The sequence below is a fragment of the Cavia porcellus genome, unplaced genomic scaffold (genome assembly GCF_034190915.1).
Source record: "Cavia porcellus strain 051 isolate PalLab524CR breed Dunkin Hartley unplaced genomic scaffold, mCavPor4.1 scaffold_9, whole genome shotgun sequence".
NCBI classification, from domain to species: Eukaryota; Metazoa; Chordata; class Mammalia; order Rodentia; family Caviidae; genus Cavia; species Cavia porcellus.
The window spans coordinates 89,769,036-89,791,106 of NW_026947492.1; the positions used below are offsets into that span (position 1 = coordinate 89,769,036).

The 22,071-nt window shown below is 37.8% G+C and overlaps 1 protein-coding gene across 2 annotated transcripts in view; it reads right to left on the reverse strand.

The window, feature by feature from the left end:
• Window positions 1-2,305: 2,305 nt before the first annotated feature.
• LOC100725615 (protein kinase C-binding protein NELL1) overlaps window positions 2,306-22,071 on the reverse strand; it is a 625,998-nt gene continuing 606,232 nt past the window's right edge. For both annotated transcript variants that reach the window (XM_063256792.1, XM_063256795.1), the window contains exon 16: window positions 2,306-6,394. In XM_063256792.1, coding sequence (XP_063112862.1) covers window positions 6,375-6,394 — 20 coding nt within the window. In that variant the 3' untranslated portion in view covers window positions 2,306-6,374. The remainder of the gene's footprint in view (window positions 6,395-22,071) is intronic.

Sequence of the window (22,071 nt, forward strand, 5' to 3'; positions counted from 1 at the left end):
AAGTGAAAAACACAAAATATATGCATATTTGAAGTATTTACAGATCTTTAGCACATTAAAAACAGGGATAAAATCCACAGTTCAAAGAGAAGACTATATTTAAAATTATAAAATAGTTTGAATTAAATGAAAATACAAAATATGAAAATCTGTGAGATGCTATTTAAATAGTGACTAAATAGACATATATAACAGTGAATTGAAATGCAGAAGTATTTTAGGTTACTATCCCAGCTTCAGCCTGAGACACTTCAAAAAGGAAAACCAGTCTTCAAAGTAAACAAAAGAGAAAACATTAAAAGATGCAAGCAACATCACTCAATTCACGGCAAATGGATAACCAATGGGGCAAAAATAAAGTGAAGATCTACTTTCTCGAAAATGTCCATAAAATTAATAGATTTTTAGGCAGAATTATGATGAGCAAAGCAAGAGTACATACATTAGAGCTCCAAATTTACACACATCCAATGAACAGGCAGGAATTGCTATGGTGTAAGCCATATGCCAATAATAATGAACAATTTAAATCAAACAAAACAACTTTGTGAAAGGTACCAACTTCCAAAGTAACTAAAAAAGAAAGAAATAGCTGGCCATCCACATCGGCTCCAAGGGAAGCCCTGGGACCAGCTGTAAGGCCACTGGCCGCTTGACATCAGCAAACGCTTCAGCCAAAGCGTGTGAAATTACTCTCTTCACCATAGTGGGCACCAGGCAGTGAGTGACAAGGAGCCGCCATGCTGTGATCTTTTCTTCATCTTTCAACCAAGGACATTTTACTTCAGTTACTGCAAGCAGTGAACGAGATTCTACAAGTGAAATCTCTAGCACAACAACGGATACAAGTAATGTTTTCCCTCTTCCTACTCCCCCTCTCATTTAAAAAATAATTAACTTCTGCATGTCAAAATCACGTGAAGGACACCACAGGAATCACTATGCAACTTTCCTCAGAAAATTTCAAACCCCAGATTAGCACTGAGTGAAATTAAAAACCATTGTGGGTGATGTTACCCAGGTTCCTGTGTGCATGGAACTCAAAGGCACTGCAGTTCTGATGAGTATTAGATTCCGTCTCCTGCCTGAGCGCGCCTTTTCATGTGTGTGTGCTCAGTCACTCCCCTTATCTTCTCCATGTTTTTGCTTCAGGAGTCAAAGACCTTCCAACTGCAACTGGTGAAACTAGGTTAACTAAGGAACTTCTTAAAAAGGACTTTACTTCTTAGGAGAGTAAAGGTATTTTCCTTAAATTCTTTACTTTTCAGCATTTGTGAGGTTGAGTGAAAACTCGTAACATTCTCTGTCAGGACACCAAATTATCATTTAAAATCAATTTCTGATCCTGTTCCTAAAGATTCTTTTTCACTTATATGAGAATGAATGAAATTACCAACTTGACCATCTGAATACACTTGTGAAGAGAATCCACCCTGTAACATGCCTCAGTTATTTTATGGAAATCAATATATCAGGATAAAATCATTTTCAGGTAAAAAGTACAGTCAAAATCACAGAATTATAAGACTAAACCTAATGATTAATAGTTGTTTGTGTCTCTGAAACAATCTCAGTCTTTATTCCAGTCTGGAAATTGAATATTAATTTGGTTAGCTTGTTCAAAAGATTAAATCAGAAAGTTAAAATGAAATGTTTAGTTTCTCTTAGTTCATTGAAAGGAAAGGTTTGTGCTAATATCCTTTGAAGAATTTTTCTGTGTCCATATCTTGTACTCTAACTACTTTGAAGATAATATGTAATGTATAAGTATTGTACTCTCCCATTTTGTTTAAAAATTTGGTTTTATTTTTTCATATAATAAAAAATTTTAAACTATAAAAAAAGATTTTACTACTTATATTTCATACTACCATAATTCAAGAAATTTGAAGACTATCTATAAATACAGCAAAATTTTTCAAAAGGTAAAACAAGCATACAAAAAATAAATCTGTAACTACCTTCTTAAATTCTATGAAATATTTAATATCAACCAATATTTAAGATAATCAAACATTGGAAATACATTAAAATAGTATTTAACTCTTCCATACCAGGACAGATATTAGAACAAAAATATCACTGCATGCTGCATGAAGGCCATGGAGTTTTTACACATGGACCAATCCTGAATGCCTTCCTTCAAATATAGCTCAAAGTTATGTGTCTTTCCTCTTGAATTTTCAGATGAAAATGTAACTCACAGCATAGGTTACAGGAAGATTTATCAGAAAATGAGCTCCACTAATTCTGTCCTATCAGAAGCCACCAACTGAATGAAAAGCAAGACAAATGAACAAATAAATTTAAACATTACTATTTCTTTTTATTTTATAGCATCAAGTAAACATTTTGAAATTGGATTTCATGACTTATAATACTACACTATATTCACTGAGTTCAATCAGCAGAGGTACACACACACACACACACACACACACACACACACACACACACACAGAAATGGATGAATTCCAGGAAGGGATCTATGCTCAATAAAAATCAAGAAAAAGTATTGAAACAAGAATCGCAAGTGAGTATGAAAAAGTATTTTATCGGCAATAGGAGATAAAGAGCTGACTACAAGTGTGCAGCTCCACAGAGATTTCACATGTGTGTACAGAAAGACTTCACTGTTCCCCGTGAGTCAACATACAGCCTTTCTTCAAAACTTTCCTCTAGATTTGAAAGGAATATGACATCGCTTCCAGAATAAATCTGTATATTTACTAATTTTTGCGTGGTAGCATTTGCTAGTTTTCAATTGTTTTTTCAAAGTTGGATTTCTAAGCCATGGCTATATCATCATGAATTTTCATCTCAGTTGTAGTCTCATCATGTGACACACTGATCAGTGTCATAAATCTTGTTCTATCTGCAGCTGTAAATATCAGTGTTGACATAACTATGTGTGCCCTTGCGAAACACCTAAGAACAGCCTGGTGAGTCTTTCACTCTAACAATTTAGTTTGCTTTTTGCTTTCCTCTTCTTCAAAGCTTTCAAGAAAATCCACTGGAAATCCCCAGGGTGACTACAGTGACATTATAATGAAAAGAAGAGAACACAGATGGCTCGTTTCTTTTTTTGAGTCATGCTCTTAGATTAAAAGTCTTCAGTTGGGGCATGAATATTTTATTTTGCAATAATTAAATGAATAATAACAAAATGGCAAAACAAATTTCCACTTTTTCTGAATTTCCAGAAATAACCAACAGCTGCATGATAACTGCCCACTTTCATTAGTGTTAGGAGTTCTAGAACAGTTTGCTGTGTGTTTTGCTACATTTAAAAAAAAATGAAACAGTTTGGAGGGAAAAAAAGAAAGAAACAAAATAAAGGGTAAACAACCTTCTTCAAAGATTTATCACTGAGTAAAAATGATGAATTAATATGCTATTGGTTTAACAGTAAATACCCTGACTGAACAGAAAGATGAAAATGAATCACCTCTATGGGACAACTGAGGACTGATGAGGACGGAAACGTGAGTCAGCACTGAAAGGCCAGTCTTTGCAACAACGGGAACAGAAAAGTGGACGTCCACATGCAGCAGAAACCACAACACTCTGAGCCACGCCTCTCTTCACTTAAAAACCAACACAAAGCACACCATAGACACAGACATAAAACCCAAAACTTGAGAAGTTCTGTGGGAAACACTGTGACTGTGGGTGAGCCCAACACTTCTTCCATACAACATCATGAACGCAAACTAGAAAAGGGCACAGTGGACTCCACCAAAATTAAACACTTCGGCTCTTGAAAGATATTATTAAAGTAAAGGAAAAGAAACCAGAATCTTGGAGGAAATACTTGTAAAGTATACATCAGACAAAAAGAATTTATCTCAATACATGAGAACTTAACAAATTCCAAAAAAGAAATCAAATTAATTTTTAAAATTAATTAAAATAGAACCCTTAGTGTAGAAGACATGTGCTTCTCAAAGAAGCTCCAGAATGATGCCAAACATTATTTAGTCATCAGATAAAATCTACACCTAAGAAAACAAGTTACTGCTAAACACCTATTAGAATGGCCAAAATTACAGACTGCCGTACGCTTTTGGGAGTCAACAAGAAACAGAACTTACACACTGCTGTTGGGAATGTAAAACAATGTCACCAGTTTAGAAAAAGAGGAAGTTCTTTAAAAGTTAAACATTCACCAACAGTATTAGGATTTAGCTATTCCATCACTAGGTATTTAACCCAGAGAGAGAAAAAGTGCTGTCCACACACAGGTAGTCACAAACAGCCATCAGGGCTCTCCAAGTAACTGGCAAAAACCAGCAAAAACGCTTCCTTGTAAGGAAAGACTTTGCAAAGTTATGAAGTAGCCACATAATAGAATAAGACTGCACACTAAAAGTAATAAACTACTGCTTTAAACAATTCATATAATAGCAAACGATTATTCTATATCAGACTAAAAGTGTGAATGTTGTATGATTCCTCCTATAGAAAACTTCAGAAAACAGAAAGCAATAGAATATATAGAAATGGAATGGAGTGAGGTTTTTTAATTAAATGAGAACCTGAGAAAACTGAGAGATTACAACAAGGATGAGGACAGTTGAGAACTGATTGCTTCCTTACACTGATTGTGGTGAGGGCTGCCCGGGTGCAGCCCTATAAAACACCTATCAGTTTATACACCGAAAGTACTACCTGAGTTTTTTCTATCTCAATTAGACTGTAACAAAATGTTTAAATTAAATATGAACATTTATATATGATTAGGTACGTATATTTATATATGTACATATATATGATTACATGTGTATGTGTGTGTATATATATACATATATGTAAACTTTTCATATGGATTTGGCCAATATTTTACAGCACTTAAAATAATAATTAAAATATATTTCAATGACAGAAGAAATGTAAGAAAACATTCAGAGTGATTATCAAGTCAAATTTGAAAACATACATATTTACTTAGTGGAATAAATTCAAACAAAATGTCAAGAAAATACATAGAAATCTAAAAGTAATTTTAACTTTTTAAGATCAATAATTCAGATTATTTGATGATCAAGAGAAACCACTGCTAATTTAATTTCCACTGAGATATTAGCAAAGATCCAAAATACTGAACATTCATAGCATTGAAATAGACATCTCTTACAAACTGGAGGGAGCACAAATAGATGTAAGAGAACCAGTGTGTATCCAGAGGGAGACCATTTGGATTCCAGCAAAATGATACTTAAAGCTGTGTACACCAGCGAACAGTGTTACCTCCAGAATTCTATCTGAAGAGAGTCAGAAATGTGCAAAGCAAAAGAATAAGGATAAGTAAAACTACTTTAGTAGTAAACTGGTAAACAGAAAAATTATTATTCTACGTTCACCGGTAAGCAAATGTCTAGGGCAATGACAAATGTAGGTTTACTGTTAATTGTTTTATATTATATTCCTAACATTCTGTTAAGTGAGAAAAAAATAACTCCATTATTAAATAAATTCTCGTCTCCGTAGGTCTCCATCTGTCTCTGTCTCTGTCTCTGTTTCTGCTTCTGCCTCTATTCTCTCTCTCTCTCTCTCTCTCTCTCTCTCTCTCTCTCTCTCTCACACACACACACACACACACAGCACAAATAGCAGAAATTTCAAAAGCAGGCACTTTTCTGAAAGACAGCTGAAGGCACACATCTGTGACAGAAGACATAAAGTGAGCCAAAACTTAACAAGGCAAAGCAAACTTGTGTCCTGGAGAATATAACTACTTACTTCAGTGCCAGTATTGGATGGGATCTTACTGGGTGAGATGCGGGAGGTTAGATGAAAACATTAAATAATAAAGGAGCTTCAAACATTTTGCTAAAACACAGCAGGCTCTATAGAACCGTGAACTAAGCATAGATAACAGCTATAATTCATGCTTTTCACAAGTTTCACAGCTCTCCAACAATACGTTCCAGTAAAGATTGCTGGGAGGTGAAAGTCTTTAAGATAATTGTTCTCTACAGGCAGTGAAGGAGAGCTGTAGACTCTTCTCTCCAGCATCGCAGTCACAGCACCCTATGGCCTCTGCACAAAGTGCTCTCTCAAAGGTGAGACTTGTTTCGTTCCTGAGGAACTTTTTGTTCTCACCAAATCCGCAGGGCTTTTGCTCCCCTTATTCTCCTTCACTCTTCAGTACAGGGTGTTGCTTGTTACTTCAGCCTTGAACCACAGTTCTTCAGCTCCGAAGACACTTCATCAGTGAAGTAATGGACAGTTTCACACCTGTTGTGCTCCAGACGCCAGCAGTGCTATTTTTAAGTTCTCCTTCCTCTTTTATTCTGGTCTTATCTCCCCAGGGTAGCATACAAGCTCATTCAGCAGGCAGTGAGTAGATCTCTGTCTTAGTTACTTTTCTCTCATTGTTGAGCCAAAATACCTGTTGCCCAAAATTAAAGAAAGAAATATTTATTTAGTTAACAGTTGGTGGTGGTTTCAGTTAATAATCAGTTGACTCCAAGGCAGGGGGGCACATAGCACAGGGCAACACTTCAAGGCAGCAGAAGACAGCAAAAGCAGCAAGAGCAAAAGTGGGGGAGAGCAAGCCTCTTCTCCTCCCTTCTTCTGTAAGCAGGCTACTCGCCCTAGGGCTAGTGTAGCACTCACAGCATCTCTGCACCCTCCTCTTGCACAGGCTCAGGATACTTACAAAGTGAGAACCCTGGCCCCCTGCTGAATTGATTCATTAAATTTCTAAGCTCCTCAAGTTGACACAATCTATCAATCATTACAGGCTCATTTTATCTTCATCCCAAATAATGTGTAGCTTTCTGCTCTAAAATTTTGACAGTCACAAAGTTGTGAGTCAGTCATAAAAAGTGGTATAATAAGAGACTGACAAAATGGCAGTATTCAGTGCTAAAAAGATCAGCAATGGGTGGCCCTAGGAATATTTCAGAAAGAACAGGAAGGTCTAACAAATTTCTTACTTCTTTGAAGAATGGAATGGACTGAAACCATTAGGGGATATAATTAGGAATTAGGAGACATAATTAATTTCAACTCGTCCAAGCTCTGTTCCTGTATACCTCTGTCCTTTGGGCTTAGCCTGTCTTGTTCTGGTGACTGGTCACCTTCTATGCATTTATGGCATCCAGGATTGGTATTCTGTACCAACAATGGAGTCTTGCAGTATGGCTGATGCCTCACTGTCTGTAGAAACATCCTGCTTTCTCTTGTTCTGTCATAGTCATTCACTAGCGTTTAAGTCTAGTTATCTTCAGTGGACTTGCCCATATGGACAGTCACCTGTGGATTGTGAGCCTTGCCTGACCTCAGACACCCACCTTTAACATTTGAGCCATAATTCCTTAAATTCCATGCAGCTTTGTCTGCATCTTAGCTCAGCCTTAAAACGTATCAGATAGGGCTGGTCTAGGTAATTTTCTTCCATATTCTGTGGCCCCACCTCCCATGTATCAGCTTAGCAAGGCTAAATTCTTTCTTTGGATTGAGACATTGTGAGCATTGTTACCAACAGGAAGCAGAGTGGACAAAGGGAAAAAGGAGTGTTAACAATTCATAGTCGCCACACAAACGTACAGAGGCAGCGTGGGCTGCTTATGCTGCAGAGTCTCAAAGGGAGGCATCGATGTAGCATAAAAGCTGTGTTCCTCATTATGTTTAATTAGGTGAGGAACAGGTAAAGAGGCAGGAAAAATATGTTTTAGTCAAATATCAATAATTATATATGCTGAAACAGTCTCCATTTTAATGCCAAATTTAGTGAACCCATCAAATTACTAAATTATGAAAAGTTACACATTTTGAATTTAAATAAAATAAAACCTTTTCCACAATAGTGAACAAAATGTTCTATTTGCATAAACAATAAGCAGAATAAAACTTTTTCTCTTTTCAGAAGACTTTCACTTAAATATTTTTCCTTTCACTTATTTTATATTTAAATAGAGCAAAATTAACCCATTGGACTGTGAACACAAACATGAACAGTTTGGAAGGCTGACCAAAATCAAGGCTGAAGTTCTCAAAATAAAGCATACTTTTAAATATTACTTGGGTCTTTTGAAAAGGGGGAAAATTTGAAAATCCTACCAAGGTAAGAGGTGAAGAGACAGCATATATGGGGGACACCAGCAGAGGGGTTTAAAACAGGTCTGACAATGACTTTTAAACCCATCAAGTCCAAAAACGGTACACAGTGTCAACAAATCCCTAGACCCACTTCAGTAGTTAATGACAAACTAGTGATGGGTAGAGAAGTTTCCAGAAATTCCACAGCTACAAGAAATGGAAAATAGGAACAAAAAACTTAAAACACAGTATATATGTCCACTGATCCTGTACTATCTTCAAGGAGAAGTCAGTAATTTTCACTAGATGGCTGAAATTCTGAAAAAAATCTTTATCTTTATTGATGCTAACACAATAACAGAGTGGAAGGGGACATCTGGTGAGTGATACATAAAAAATTATCAAGTAGCCTAGACAGGTGATACTTATGCAAGGTAGTAAGTCCTTTAATGTGACTGATTGGAACTTCACAAACAAGAACCAAATGGACAGAAAACAAATATATGTGGTTTAAAGTAGAGGACCAAGAAGTTAATGGTGCTAAGAACCAACAATATGAAGTAATTTTACTCTGAGTTTTTAAAAAAACTGTAAGTAAACAGTAGTGTCCCTTAACCACAGAGGATATATCCAAAGAGCCCAGCCCAAGACCCTCAGAAAATAACTGAAGCCATGAATAGCACCAAGTTACATGTATGTGTGTGTACGCACGTGCATATGTGTGTGTGTATTATTGCTTTTTCCATTTTAACTAAGAACTTATCATGGACTGTTCCGGTATTTTTTTCACTTTCAGGTGTGACAGTAAAACTGTCATGACTTTATTTTCCTCTACGTAAATTCAAAGATAGAGAATTCGTTCTTACCTCAGATTTTAATAACTTTCACATTCAATTTTTTTTATTTCCTCATTGAGGCAATAACTCTCACCTTTTCTCTTAGAGGCAGCACCTTATGGTTGGTCTTCGGCATTCCCAGCTTTTGTTCTTTTGTACCATTATTAAATAAAATAAAAGTTATTGATACACAGGCCCTGCAAGATCTTAAATCAATCTAATTACTGAGGTGTCAGCTAAGGGCTAACATGCAGGTGGCACTACAGTGTGGATATGCTGAGCAAAGGAATGGTTTGTATTTGTATTTGGGGCAGAACAGGAAAAGGCAAGATAGTGCAAGATTTCATCGTGCTACTCAGAAAGATGTACAATATAAACCTTACAGATTGTTTATTTCTGGAGTTTCCCATTTAGTAATTTCAGGTTGGGTGGACTATAGGTAACCGAAACTGAATAAAGTGAAAAGCAGATATAGAAGACTACTGCCATAAGAAATAATACATTCATAGTGCGTGAAATTCATTTTTGCTTTATAGTTTTCTAGATATCTTCTGGGACGTCATGAGTGAGTTTGCCTTTACTGTAGTTAAGACAAACTAGATAGTGCACCTAGAAGTCAAAAAATCATTGAGCAAATACTGTATATCACTACTATTATGACCCAAAGGAAACACGGAATAAATGAGAAGCCTGGTGATTCTTACACTAAATAAATTTATAGTCCGCTAGGGCCAAAAATAAAGTAACTTTCATTTTATCCTGGGGAGTTTACTGTAAGCCGGGCACTGTTATAAGTGATTCACATAAGCTCTTATTCATTCACAAAACAGCCCTACAAAGAAGATTCAGCGGAGTGTTGAGTTCAGTATACAATCCAGCTAGAAAATACAATCAAGATTAAACAAAACAAGCATTCTGAATTTAGCGCCACATCCATAAATGTGAAACTTTGTCAAGACAGCTAATGGCGCAAGGCGTTGCACAGGTAAGCATGAAAAACTGAGAAAGAAGGTGAAAAAACAAAGGCAGAAGAGAGAGAGCAGAGCAAGGAGAGGACCCCAACACACAGAAATGAACCCCTGGAGCAGGCCACTCTGGCCAAACTCCTTCTGATGAGAATGCTAGAATGCAGCAACCTATCATGCAATTACCCTAAAAGGCTGAAGAATTATAATCATCATAGAGAGTTTCACATCATTATCATTAACTTGGCAACTGCTGTGAGAATGCAGAACAACTGGACAAAAAATCAATTCCAAATAGGTAGTAGTGTGGTACCTGTGTTTGTGGTTTTGATCATTAATTCAGTGAGTGAGCTGTGGAATACACCTTATTAATTCAGTAGAGAAGGACTTTGTTAAAAATGTGCCTTAATAAGAGTATGAAGCTTTGATGGTGACACAATGTACAGATCTCAATAGAGACAGGCACTTTGTCCTAGCATGCCTTAAGAATATTTCAAACAATTTTTCATGAAAATTTTTAAAATGATCTGCTTTCTCATATTTAACTTTGATTTATGATGCTCATAAAAACGATAATAATGATTAGGAATGCATTCATTTTTTCGGCCAGAATTCCATTTATCAAGTCACACTGTGTAGTGCATGCCAGAGATTAGCCTAGTTTCTGGAGTAAAATGAGGAGTTAGACATAGAATCAGCCCTAGTAGATTGGGTGCTAACCATATGGCAACCTGCAGGCTTCCACAAAGGCAGCGCTTGGAAACCAGCTAAGGAAACACACTCATAATCCATATGTAACAGTGTTGTCTGAGGAATTCACTGGAACATTTATTTTCAAAGAAAAATGAAATTATCAAAAAAGGAGAAATGGACTCCACAGTGAAGGAAAGAGCTTCTCATCTATAGTGTCAGTGTGTTTCTGCCTATACTGTTTACTTCTACTCGTACACAATACAGGAACCCAGGGAAAGGTGGGAAATCCTCCCCCTCACAGCACAGCCAGCTCTTCGGCTCTGTCATCCCATCTTTATACCCGTATTTGTAAATTCCTTGCTTACTGTTCATTTCTTGCTTTTTGATATTTAAAATTCTCTACAGTTTTCTTTGTTTGGAAAATCAAGACACCTTTTCCCCCCTCTAATATTAGCAGGACCCAACATTTTTTTTTTTTTGAGACAGCATCTCACTTTGTAGTGCAGGCTGGCCTTGAGCTCACTATATAGCACAGGCTGGACTCAAACTTGAAGCAACCTTCCTGCCTCAGTCTCCTGAGTGTAGGGATTACAGCTATACACCACCATACCCTGCTAGGTTCCAATATATATGGTCATAAATTTTATTTGTCATTATTATCAGGACAGAATTATGACTATGGAAGTGGATTTACAGTGGATGAAAGATGTGTGCTATGATTATATGTGCTGTCCTTTCATATTTCCTTCGTGTGTGGATGCCCACTTTGGGAAATTTCTTGTTCTGCATGAATCACACCAGCTTAAAGCAGCACATCTGCTGGTAGCTTTCTAAGAAAAGAAAAAACTATAGAATTTCTTTGGGAAAGGGCTGCAATATCAGAATCATAGTTATCTTCATGATCCACTAATATCTGGATGGCTCAGAACTGCAGACCCTAAATAACTTCGCCCCACAATATCTCTGTATGTGTTGAATATAGTCTCTGTATTAAATCACCACAAACATCACACAACTCAACTCTCACCTTCTAACTCTGCAGGGCAAAATTATAAAATAAATAGGTCAGCATCCCTGCATCTCATTTGGGCCCCCATGGACAATCCATTTCCCTGGGTTTTCTGTGTCTAGAGGCCCCTGCATTTCCTGGCTCATTACTTCTTTGACAGTGGTATCGATCAAACATTTGCATCTCTGCTTAGCACAAACCCTTGTCTATGTAAAACTCTTCTGCCTCTAGTAAAGACCGTGTAATTATATAAAGGCCACCAGGAACCGAAGATATCCTGGCATCGCTGAGGATGTTTGTGTAGTCACAACTTTAAAGTCTCCTTTTCATTATGAGAGCTAATATAGTCCCAGGTCTGGAATAGGACGCGGTCACTTAGGGGCTAGCACAAATCTTTGTGCAATAAATCTCATAAAGTGATTGATGTTCAGGTAGACATAGTATATTCTCCCTGCCCTCAAATTTATGAACAACTTTCATTTTCTTTTAGCTTCTTATATCGCAAGCAGGATGTGAGTGTCATCTGGATCCTTGTCCTTGACACACACCTGCTTTCTCTTTTCTTTGCAAAGCAATTAGAATCATTCTTTCTCTGGTATTCAGAAATGATATGAGTTCACATAAACATAAATAACACTCAGATGCTTAGTGAGCTCTATCTGGCTTGCAGTTTGTTATGGATTAAAAACTGGTGGTCAACTTAACATGAGCTAAATTAAATCAGTGTGGTGGTGAGTGTAGATGGTCACCTGAGGAAAGCTGCCAGCATAAGTAGAGATGTGGAAAAGCGAGGCATTGTGGGTTTCTCTAAGTGTTGCTGTTTGGAACTATTGGTTCTCCTATAGGAGCTCATCATGACTGGCTTCCCCAGTGTGAGTTCAACCTTTGTCATTGGAGGAGCTCGGGACCTTGTTGGTGAGAGTGGCTGAGGTTCACTTTGTGGGAGCTCTGGTCCTTACATGGAACATTGCTTCCTGGTTCTAAGGGAAAGACATAATAATATGCTGCTTAATCTCCAGGACAAATTCATCATGCTGGCTTCCTGGCATGTATTCGACTGTGCTTATCATCAGAAGAGCTCGGGACCTTTGTGTTGTTGAGGATGGCTGTGGTGCTTTTCAGGACAGCCTTGGTCTTTATTAGGAGCATGACTTCTCACCTCCAGTGCAGAACCCTCAACCAAGCACCACAGCTCCTTCATCCCACTGGCATGGACTTTCTAGCTGACTTTGGACCTTCCCAGTGCGGATCCGTAAAACAAACTGGCATGAGTCCTTCTCATGGGTGCTAGACCTCCAGTTGGACTACTGGGAGGCACTGTTATGACCTCCAGGTTTTCATCTGGACTCATGCAGGACATTGCTGTGAGATCCATTCCCTTGGCTGAATATTCTGGGTCTTTAGTGTTGCAGAGAGATATCTTGCACTTTTTGTGTTTAACTCTGGGTGACCACCATAAAATAATATGATAAATTGTGTGTCCTAATTCTAATTGTTCTCCTCACAACCCTGACTACAACACAGCTCATGACATTCATTTCATGGGAAATTTTATTCATTAAATCTTTGATTACTTGCTTCTGTGGTTGGTTTTTGCTTTCCTGTTCTGGAAGTCATACTATTCACAATCAACTTCTGAATTTATCCTCTAACCGTTTCTATGTGTCCTCCATTCTATACTTTCTCTCTTCTGGGCTATTATTTCCTTTTCTGGAGATATCCTAAACTTGTACTTTGATATGTCTAATAAAATTTTTCAACTTTATAGTGTGATAAAATATGTTATTTTGACCATTTTTCAGGATGTTAAGGCAAGTTCAACTTCTGTAAATTTCTAATTCAGTCTAGTTTCAGACAGTTTAACAGCCCTAAGGGAATGAACAACTTTCATTTGAGATGGTTAACTGGAGAGGTCAAGAAGCACTTTGGGGGTTACCTGGCCCTCTTTGTCTTTTATTTCCTGGTGATACCATTCGTTAGGCTTCCCTTTGTTTTTAATGCCTCATTCCGAGGCTGAGACTTGGAAAGGAGGTGGTAGAAATTACCCTGTGAGATGAATTGAAGCTTTGGGCTCAGGATGGATGTGTTGAACCTCGTGTGACCTATTTCAGAATTATGTGTGGGTTCTATTTTCTCAAAGTACCCTATGTCATGAGATATGATCTTCAAAATCCTATTTTCCAATATATTTATTTCCTATTTCTTAAAATATTTCTCTAAAATTCAAAAGATAAATTTAAACTGTGATGTATTACAAGAAAAGAGGAACACACTTAGGAAACACAGGGAGTTATTTCATTCAAATAAGAAGATACCATGACATGAGTAGAGGTCAACACATTTCAAGAGCTCAGCACAAAATCACCTGTTTTTGTCTTCTGCTGTATGATTTTTAAACTGTGATTTGAAGATACCTACAGTTCAATGGATATTAAAAAGTCACTAAAATCCAGTTTTCATCCTCAAAATCTTTAGAATATATAAGCATGGAAGCAGATATTTCTGGTTACATTAATCATAGTTTCCAGCAACATCCCAAAGTATGTGTAAATAAAAAAAACCAATAAAACAAACCAAAACACTAACACCTCTATGCCCCTATTCCCACCAGTTTTATTTCCTTGAGCCATCTTCTCCTTGACTCCTGATTATGAAACTATTTAAATTGGTTTGATTTCCAGAGACCGTTTACCACACTCTGTGGCACAGAACTCTCTGGCATCTCCTGCCTGCTCCAAGCTGGTTAAACACATAATCAGCCCCTGTGGACATGATCACAGTTGCTCAAGTCTCTGAATTTCTACCCCTTTATCTCTAATTCTGAATGAGTTTCTACTGTAAGTCTACAGAAAGACCAGCCTGTCATTAATGGAGGGCTGTAAGGATTCTATTACTCTCATGAGCAACAAAAACCTTGATGATTCTACTGCTGCCTCTACAGGCTGAATATAAAGCAAAACGCAGTTACACCCCCGCCAAGTCCCCTGCCTCCCGACAGCTGGAGAAGTACTTCTTGCTTTTCACCTCTGGAAGGACTGATTCAAAGAGTCTGACAGACATAGTGTATGTCCACAGCCTCAAAACTATCTTTCTACAACAGAGGAATGGTTTTCCTTTTCCACATGGATGACAAACACCTAACATTTGAGAAGGATGCAGGACTCAGCGGAGGAGGTGTTGGAGAAACTATGCAGGCAAATGCAGGCAAAGCAGGGACAGAAGCCAAAGGTCAGAAGGTCTTGCTTCTCATGTGTTCTCGTTTTATTTTCTTTTGTTTGTCTTTTTGAGACAGAGTCTCGCTCTGCAGTTCAGGCTGGCCTTGAACTCCCTTATATAGTCCATGTTGGCCTCAAACTTGCAGCAATCTTCCTGCTGCCTTAGCTCCCTCGTCCCTCATGAGTCTTGGGATTACAGGTGTGCACCACCATGCCAGGCTCTTGCTTCTTATTTTAACCTTGTTACTAACCCAGCATAAAACCCTCTGTAAGGCATAATAACCTCTCTAGGAATTCAGTGCCATTAGTCAAGTGAAAGAACAGTATTCACTAAAGATTTATTTGAGCTCATCTACCAACAGTCACATTTTTAATCAAATCTAATCATATGTAAAAATCCATATCTAGAGTCATAAAAGTGAAGCTCCTAAGACTGACAATGGGCTTGGTGTTGAAATCCAGTTTAATACAGCTTCACCCACCCACAGCATCACTTGGGTATCATTTTTTAATATTATAGTTTGAAAATCCCCCTCCCCCGGATGGTCAATCCAGATCTGACCTCCTGGGTTTTGGTTTATCTTGCATCTGATCTCTCAGAATCTGGAGAACTCAGTAATTCTGGCATTTGTCTCATGATGATAATGACGCATGTGACCGTGACAGGAATCCTCTGTGATGCTAGAACTCTCTGAATCAGTGATCAATAGTTTATTGGATAATAAGGTTTTTCATGGGATTTGTTATTGTAAGCTTGTACCAGAGGCCAGAATTTCTACTTCAGGATGCGTGCAGAGCTAACATGCTGCAACTCCTCCCAGCTGGCTGAGCAGAGCAAAGAGGTGCAGAAGCAAATATTAGGTTCACTGGGTGGGGGGCTCGGGGTGGGGGGTGTGTGAGTCTCAGGAGACTCCTAGAGCAGCAGAGCTTTCAGACCTGTCTTGGACCTGACGTTCCACTTACTCACAGGTTTCCTGCTCAGATCAGAAGCATTATTAAAGGCTTGGGTTTCATCTGCTGAGTGTCTACAAAGTATTCTTGGTTTCTCTGTCTCTGGAACTTCCCTAGCTGAGACCTCAAAGGACACAAACTTTATTAATGGTGACATAGTTTTTCTTCCTTGTACTTCTTTTTCCACGAATGCATTTCCCTTTAACAGATGCAAACAACTACAGATGCTTAAACCTGGAACCAAGCTTCATGCACTGAGTGAAGCACCAGTGCTAGAGACACCTATGTTCTGATGCTAGTTCCATCATGTGTTGATTGATGGACCTAAAGAACACTCTCAGGTTCTCTGGACTTCAGTTTCCTTGCCTGTGAAATGGCCCATCCTGAAGGGCTCAGCTGAGTGCTCCAGCTGACAGGCATGAACACATCTGGCTCCATGCCTGGCATACAGTAGGAACTCAAAAACTACACATTCTATTACTTAGTATCAAAACATTGCTTTTGCTGTTTGAATTTATTAAATATGATACAAGAAACATCATTATCTACTTAATGTTTTTCTTGAATGTGAGAATTCTAAACATTGACAATATTATTGCAATCATGCCAATATTGTACTTTTTTTACCCAACATTTTGCTCTATGTCTATAGGCTTGGGTTAAGAGACTTCACACAAGAAGATCAAGGAGGCCATGTACACTCACCCTTGAAAAAGCAAAAGGATGATGCAGATCCTTCCTGTAAAGTTCTGAATGCCTTGGTAAGTCTATAAACTGCTGCTCAGGAGGAGCCTCACAGAAAACCCTAACACAGAACTTGTTACATACCTGTGTCATGGTCTAACCCACCTGCATCCCACCTCTGCTGGGTTCTATCTTTAAAAGACACTAACGTTTTGTTGATGGTAGAATTTTTTATTTTTGTAACATATTACACTAAATCATTATCTTGATAGCTGAGTTTCCTGGTACCCCCTGAAATTCTGCGCCTGAGTTGAGGGTCTCATTGTCTCTCCCCAGCTTTAGCACAGCTATGAGCTCCAGATAATTTCCTAATCCAAGGCTCCATGAACAGTTTTACCCATCCACTTCTAACTATGGCTTGTTTTTTATTATTTATTGTCACCCCCAGTGGTTAGCACATTCATGTAGAGATGTGAGCACTGAAGCCATTGTGTGGGAAGCAGTAGTTCTCTAGTTTGAAGATTCCTCAAAACTGCACAAGAGAGCAAAACCCACAGACAGGTTTATTGAGGCTTAAGGGAATCAAAGAGTCAGTCTCTCTCTCTCTCTCTCTCTCTCTCTCTCTCTCTCTCTCTCTCTCTTTCTCTCCCTCTCTCTCTGTCTCTCTCTCCCCCCATCTCTCACTCTCCTTCTCCCTGAATGACAAGAATCCAAAACTTTCCCTTGAATGACTACTATGACACATACCTTGGTAACATGCTTTACAAATAGATCATTTAGAGATCTTGACCTTGTAAAATAGAAGACATTTTCTTCACTTCCACATTTGGGATAAACGAGAAGTAGAAACTTCTGTTCCTCCTTGAGTTGTATTAAAGGATATGGGAGTCACTTTTTGAACTTGGGTCATCTTGGTCCCAAGTTGATGATTTTCTCTGACATCTGGTTTAGAAAGAAAGACAAGATGGCCAGGCTATCTTGTGTTCAGCAGACATCACCCAATTCTCGATTTGTTTCAGATGAATTTCCTTTGTAACTAAATTGCTGTGTCTCAGCCCAGAGTCACAGATTCTACAATCCCACACAAACAGCGCATTCCATGCACCCCAGCATGTAGGCACACTATACCACAGGGACGTCATGGTAGGCGAACATGTGCAAATCTCCTCTCATGCAGATAAGGAAGACTCAAATCATGCTGGTGATGAAACAGCATGAAGCTTTAAATAGGTGGAGACTACATCTTACTGCTGAAAATCTTAATAAAGTTATCATAAACAGAAATCCACACACACAACAAATCACATTTAACTGGGGCTGTACCTGATTTATGTAGGTCATAAATTATTGAATCCTGTGAATATGGTCCTGGAATGGAGCTCAGGCCAGAGAACATATAAAAGAATCAAAACCACAAAAAATAAGAGGAAAGAAATCCTCTCTTCTCCTCTGCTCTCCTCTCCTCTCCTCTCCCCTGATCCTCTTCCTTTTCCCCCTCCCTTGCCCTCTTCTCCCATCCCCACCTCTCCTCCTCGTTCCCTTCCCCCTTCTCTCCTTTCCCACCCTCTCCTTTCCTTCCTTCAGGTTTCTAAAGCAAAACCTGATAACCTAAGGAAACATCCAACTTGGTCCCAAAGCATTCCCTCAGATGGCAAAGCACGTTCAAAGTAACCAAAGTTCCTTGGTTTCCAGTAGAATGAAACTAAAATGAGAGACAGGAGCAGAGCATCTCAGAGCACCAAAGACCTTGGTCATCCCCTTCTCACACACAGATGTGTTGTCTTGTTCTACTGATGGAACAGCAAACATGAAAAGCAATTAACATTTTCATTGTGTCATGGTAAAAAGACCCTACTTAAAAAAGGAGGAAAACATCTCCATATAGAAACTAGCTAAGAACAGTGATAATCAAGGTTTTATTTTAAAAATATATTCATCTTAATTTAGTACATGGTGATAGGCATGGGTGTAGTTTTAGTTTTCGGCAAATCTAAATGGATCAAAGATCTGAATATTAAAACAGAAACACTAAATCTATTGGAAAGCAAATTGGCTAGAAACCTTGAAGACATAGGGGTAGGTAGAGAATTCATGAACAGGACCCAAACCGCACAGGAAATACTTCCCAGAATCAATAACTGGGACTACCTCTTATTAAAAGTTTCTGCATGTCAAAAAAAAAAAAAAATCTCCAGCATAGTGAAAAGAAAACCCACAAACTGGGAAAATATCTTAGTGAACTCCCCCTCAGACAAGAGACTTTTGTCTAAAACATATAAAGAATTAAAAAAACCCAAACGCCAAAATTCAAAGATCCAATCCAAAAATGGGCATCTGAGAGGAATACACATTTCTCAGATGAAGAAATACAAATGGCAAATAAATACATGAAAAAATGCTCATCATCATTGGTCATTAGGGAAATACAAATTAAAACCACACTGAGATTTCATCTCACTCCTGAAAGAATGGCCAGGATCAAGAAAACCAACAACAACAAACGTTGGAGAGGCTGTATGGAAAAAGGAACTCTCCTGCACTGTTGGTGGGAGTGTAGACTGGTACAGCCTTTGTGGAGGTCAGTCTGGAGATTTCTCAAAAAGCTGGGATTGGAAGTCCCATTTGTTCCAGCTACTCCCCCTTCTAGGCATATTCCCAGAAGAACTGAAAGCTTCACACCACAGTGATATATGCGCACCTATGTTTATAGCAGCACAATTTGTAATTGCCAGATCTTGGAAACAACCCAAGTGTCCATCAACTGAGGAAGGGATAAAAAAAGTTGTGGTATTTCCATACAATGGAGTTCTACTCAGCTACAAAGAAGGATTACATTGAGATATTTATCAATAAATGGGCGCAGCTTGAAATCATACTCATAAGTGAAATAAATTCGCATGTGTCAATACCCAATAGTTTCCCTAGTGTAGGAAATGATTCAAATATATAAAAGTATGTGGTAATCATGATTCCCCATTATGTGGCCTTGAGGCCTTATAAGGTTTTCATGTATTAATTGCAATGGCTTTATTCTGGGCTGCTTGATATTATTGCCTGTGATGAAATGAACAGCTATTTTGAAGAAAACAAGACATCATAATAGCTAGTGCTGATTTAATAAATCACCATCTTGTTTTGAAGCCCCACCAAACCATGGCTCTTCTGTCTCTATTGTTTTTATCATATTGTATCTTGCTAGATTTTATTATATGTGATAGTATAAACAAAAATTGTTATAGGCAAAGAGATAATATAGAAACCATTGTTCGTTCTCTGTTACCTGGTTCTAAATGCTTTCATCCCTACAATGCTTTCATCCAGTTGAATGGTTTTATACTCTCTTGGTATGTTCAATGCTATAGTATACGAAATTATATTCAAATATTTCAAGGAAAAAGACACTATGGTAACTTCTATTAAGTCGGGTTATTTGGTGGTGAAGCACTAGGTTGCTGAAACTGTCATGCTTTGATCTGTATTGTTATGTTGTTATGCCCTCTTTTATCTCAATCTCTCCCTTATTCATTAAAAAAATTAATTATTTTTATTACTTTTTTAATTAAGGGGAAAAATTTTAAAAAATTAGCAGGATATTTTATAGTAACTGTTTTGATTTCCTATTAACTTGATTTGAAGTCCTGTAATACTCCCACGATCTTGTTTTGACTGATTAGACTCTGTTCCATTCTGTATGATAGTATCAATTTTGAGGGTATAGGCAACTACTTTGAAGGCAATAAAATTCACTAAGATGCCCATTCTGGTTTGACTATTATCTCCTTTGGAAGTCCAGTAATGTTTACAATGTTTAAGTTTTGTGGTCTTGTTCTCTACTGTTTTGTTCAACTTTATAATACCTAATGAGATAGACAATTCTTTTTAAGGAAGCAAGAGGCATTATGGTAACCATTGTTGACAACCTTGTACTCTGTTTTTACATCATGTACTACGTCTATCCTTGGTTTTGACTGACAGCTTTGTTTTGCCCTATTTGACTTTATTCTCTTCCAAAAAAAGTAATAAGAACTAAAGAGTAATAAAACCTAAAATGTGTAAATTTTGTTGTAAGAAAGAGAGGGGAAAAAAGTGCTCCAAAGGATACAACTGCAAGTGTGTTTAGGGGTGTTAAATAGCTGACCATATTAATGTCTTTGGTTGGATCATTGAACACAACTGTTTGCAATCTCACTGTCTGAATGTCTACTTTGTATGCTTTGATCCTGTGACTTGAACAACTATCTCTAAGATGATAATGTGTAATCTATTAACTAGTGATTTCTTACTTTTTTTTTGTAGTTCTTGTACCCTTACATTGTTTTGTTTTGTTTTTTCTTTTTCCTTTTAAATTAAATTTAAAAGAAATAAAAATAAAAACATATTCACCTGCAATCTGTACTTTTTTCTCAAAATTACTTCTAATCTCAGTGAAAAGCTAACTGAAAATGTTTAGCTCCTCAATTTTAAATTCCAGACCCATTGAACAGTGGTACGTCTCTTTTCTTGCCTTTCATTTTTTATGTTATGGTTTCTTTTACCTTGCTTTGGTACCCAGTGTTTACACCTGTGTGTGTGTGTGTGTGTGTGTGTGTGTGTGTGTGTGTGTACAAGAGAGTTAGCCTAAGAAAATGGAGAGTCAGGAGACGGGCTTCAGCCAAACCTCTGAGATCTCTACAGCTGCATGGAAGGGGTGTGCAGAAACATAGGTCAGCTGTGAGGTAGCAAGCACTACAGGAACTAATACAGCAAGGATGCTGGCAAAGTTTTGAGTCTAACAAGTTGGTATTTGTCTCCTAGTTGTAATCTCAGAATGCATTCTCAGGTAGTACCTGCAGTCTCCAGATAAAAGAGCAAGAGCTGCAATTAGTTCATGCTGTCCACCTTGAGAACAGGAATTACATTTATGTTAAGGACTCCCACTGGATATGTGCAATGAACAACTCTGCACTGCACAGAAAGCAAGAAATTTCCACTAGAAACACAGGCATTTATTTCAAGAGGAGAGACATTACAATCAGTTGGAAGAATTCAGAAGTATTTTATGGAATATGGGAGATTTGACATCAACCATAGAAAGCAAAGAGGATCTCAGTTGGTAAAGAAGAGAAAAGGTCTGGAGGAAGATGCAGAAATAAAAACAGAGATGCAGCAATTTTCAGACAGTATTTGGAGAAATAGTGAGTAGCTTTGTTTCATCAGAGGGCGAGAGAGATGCATGAGAGGAATGACAGATAAATATGAGAGGTGGTTTCAGAGCATCCTGAGTCAAGTGTTAACTGCTGATCTCAAACCATGTTTTGTCCTGATAGAAAATGAAGCTCTAGGGTCACATTTCAAGGAGCAGAGTCATATGATGGAGCTGAGCTTTGAACAAGGCATCTGGTAAATATTCACAGAGTAAATGTGGAGAAGTTTATAGGCAGTACGGAGACGGCCCGCAACAACACTGTCAGCTATGGGTATTAAGAACCTAAATGACAAGAGAATACTTCAAAGGGAGAATTTAGAGAATGACTCAGATGGTCAGGGTGAAAATGCGCAATTTAAAATAGAGATTTAACTTTTGATCCTGAGTCATAAAAACATAACATTAAATAAATAAGGAACTATTTAGTGAGATGGCTAAATGCTTAATTCTGCAGGCAGATACAGTTCTAAATGATCTCAGAAAA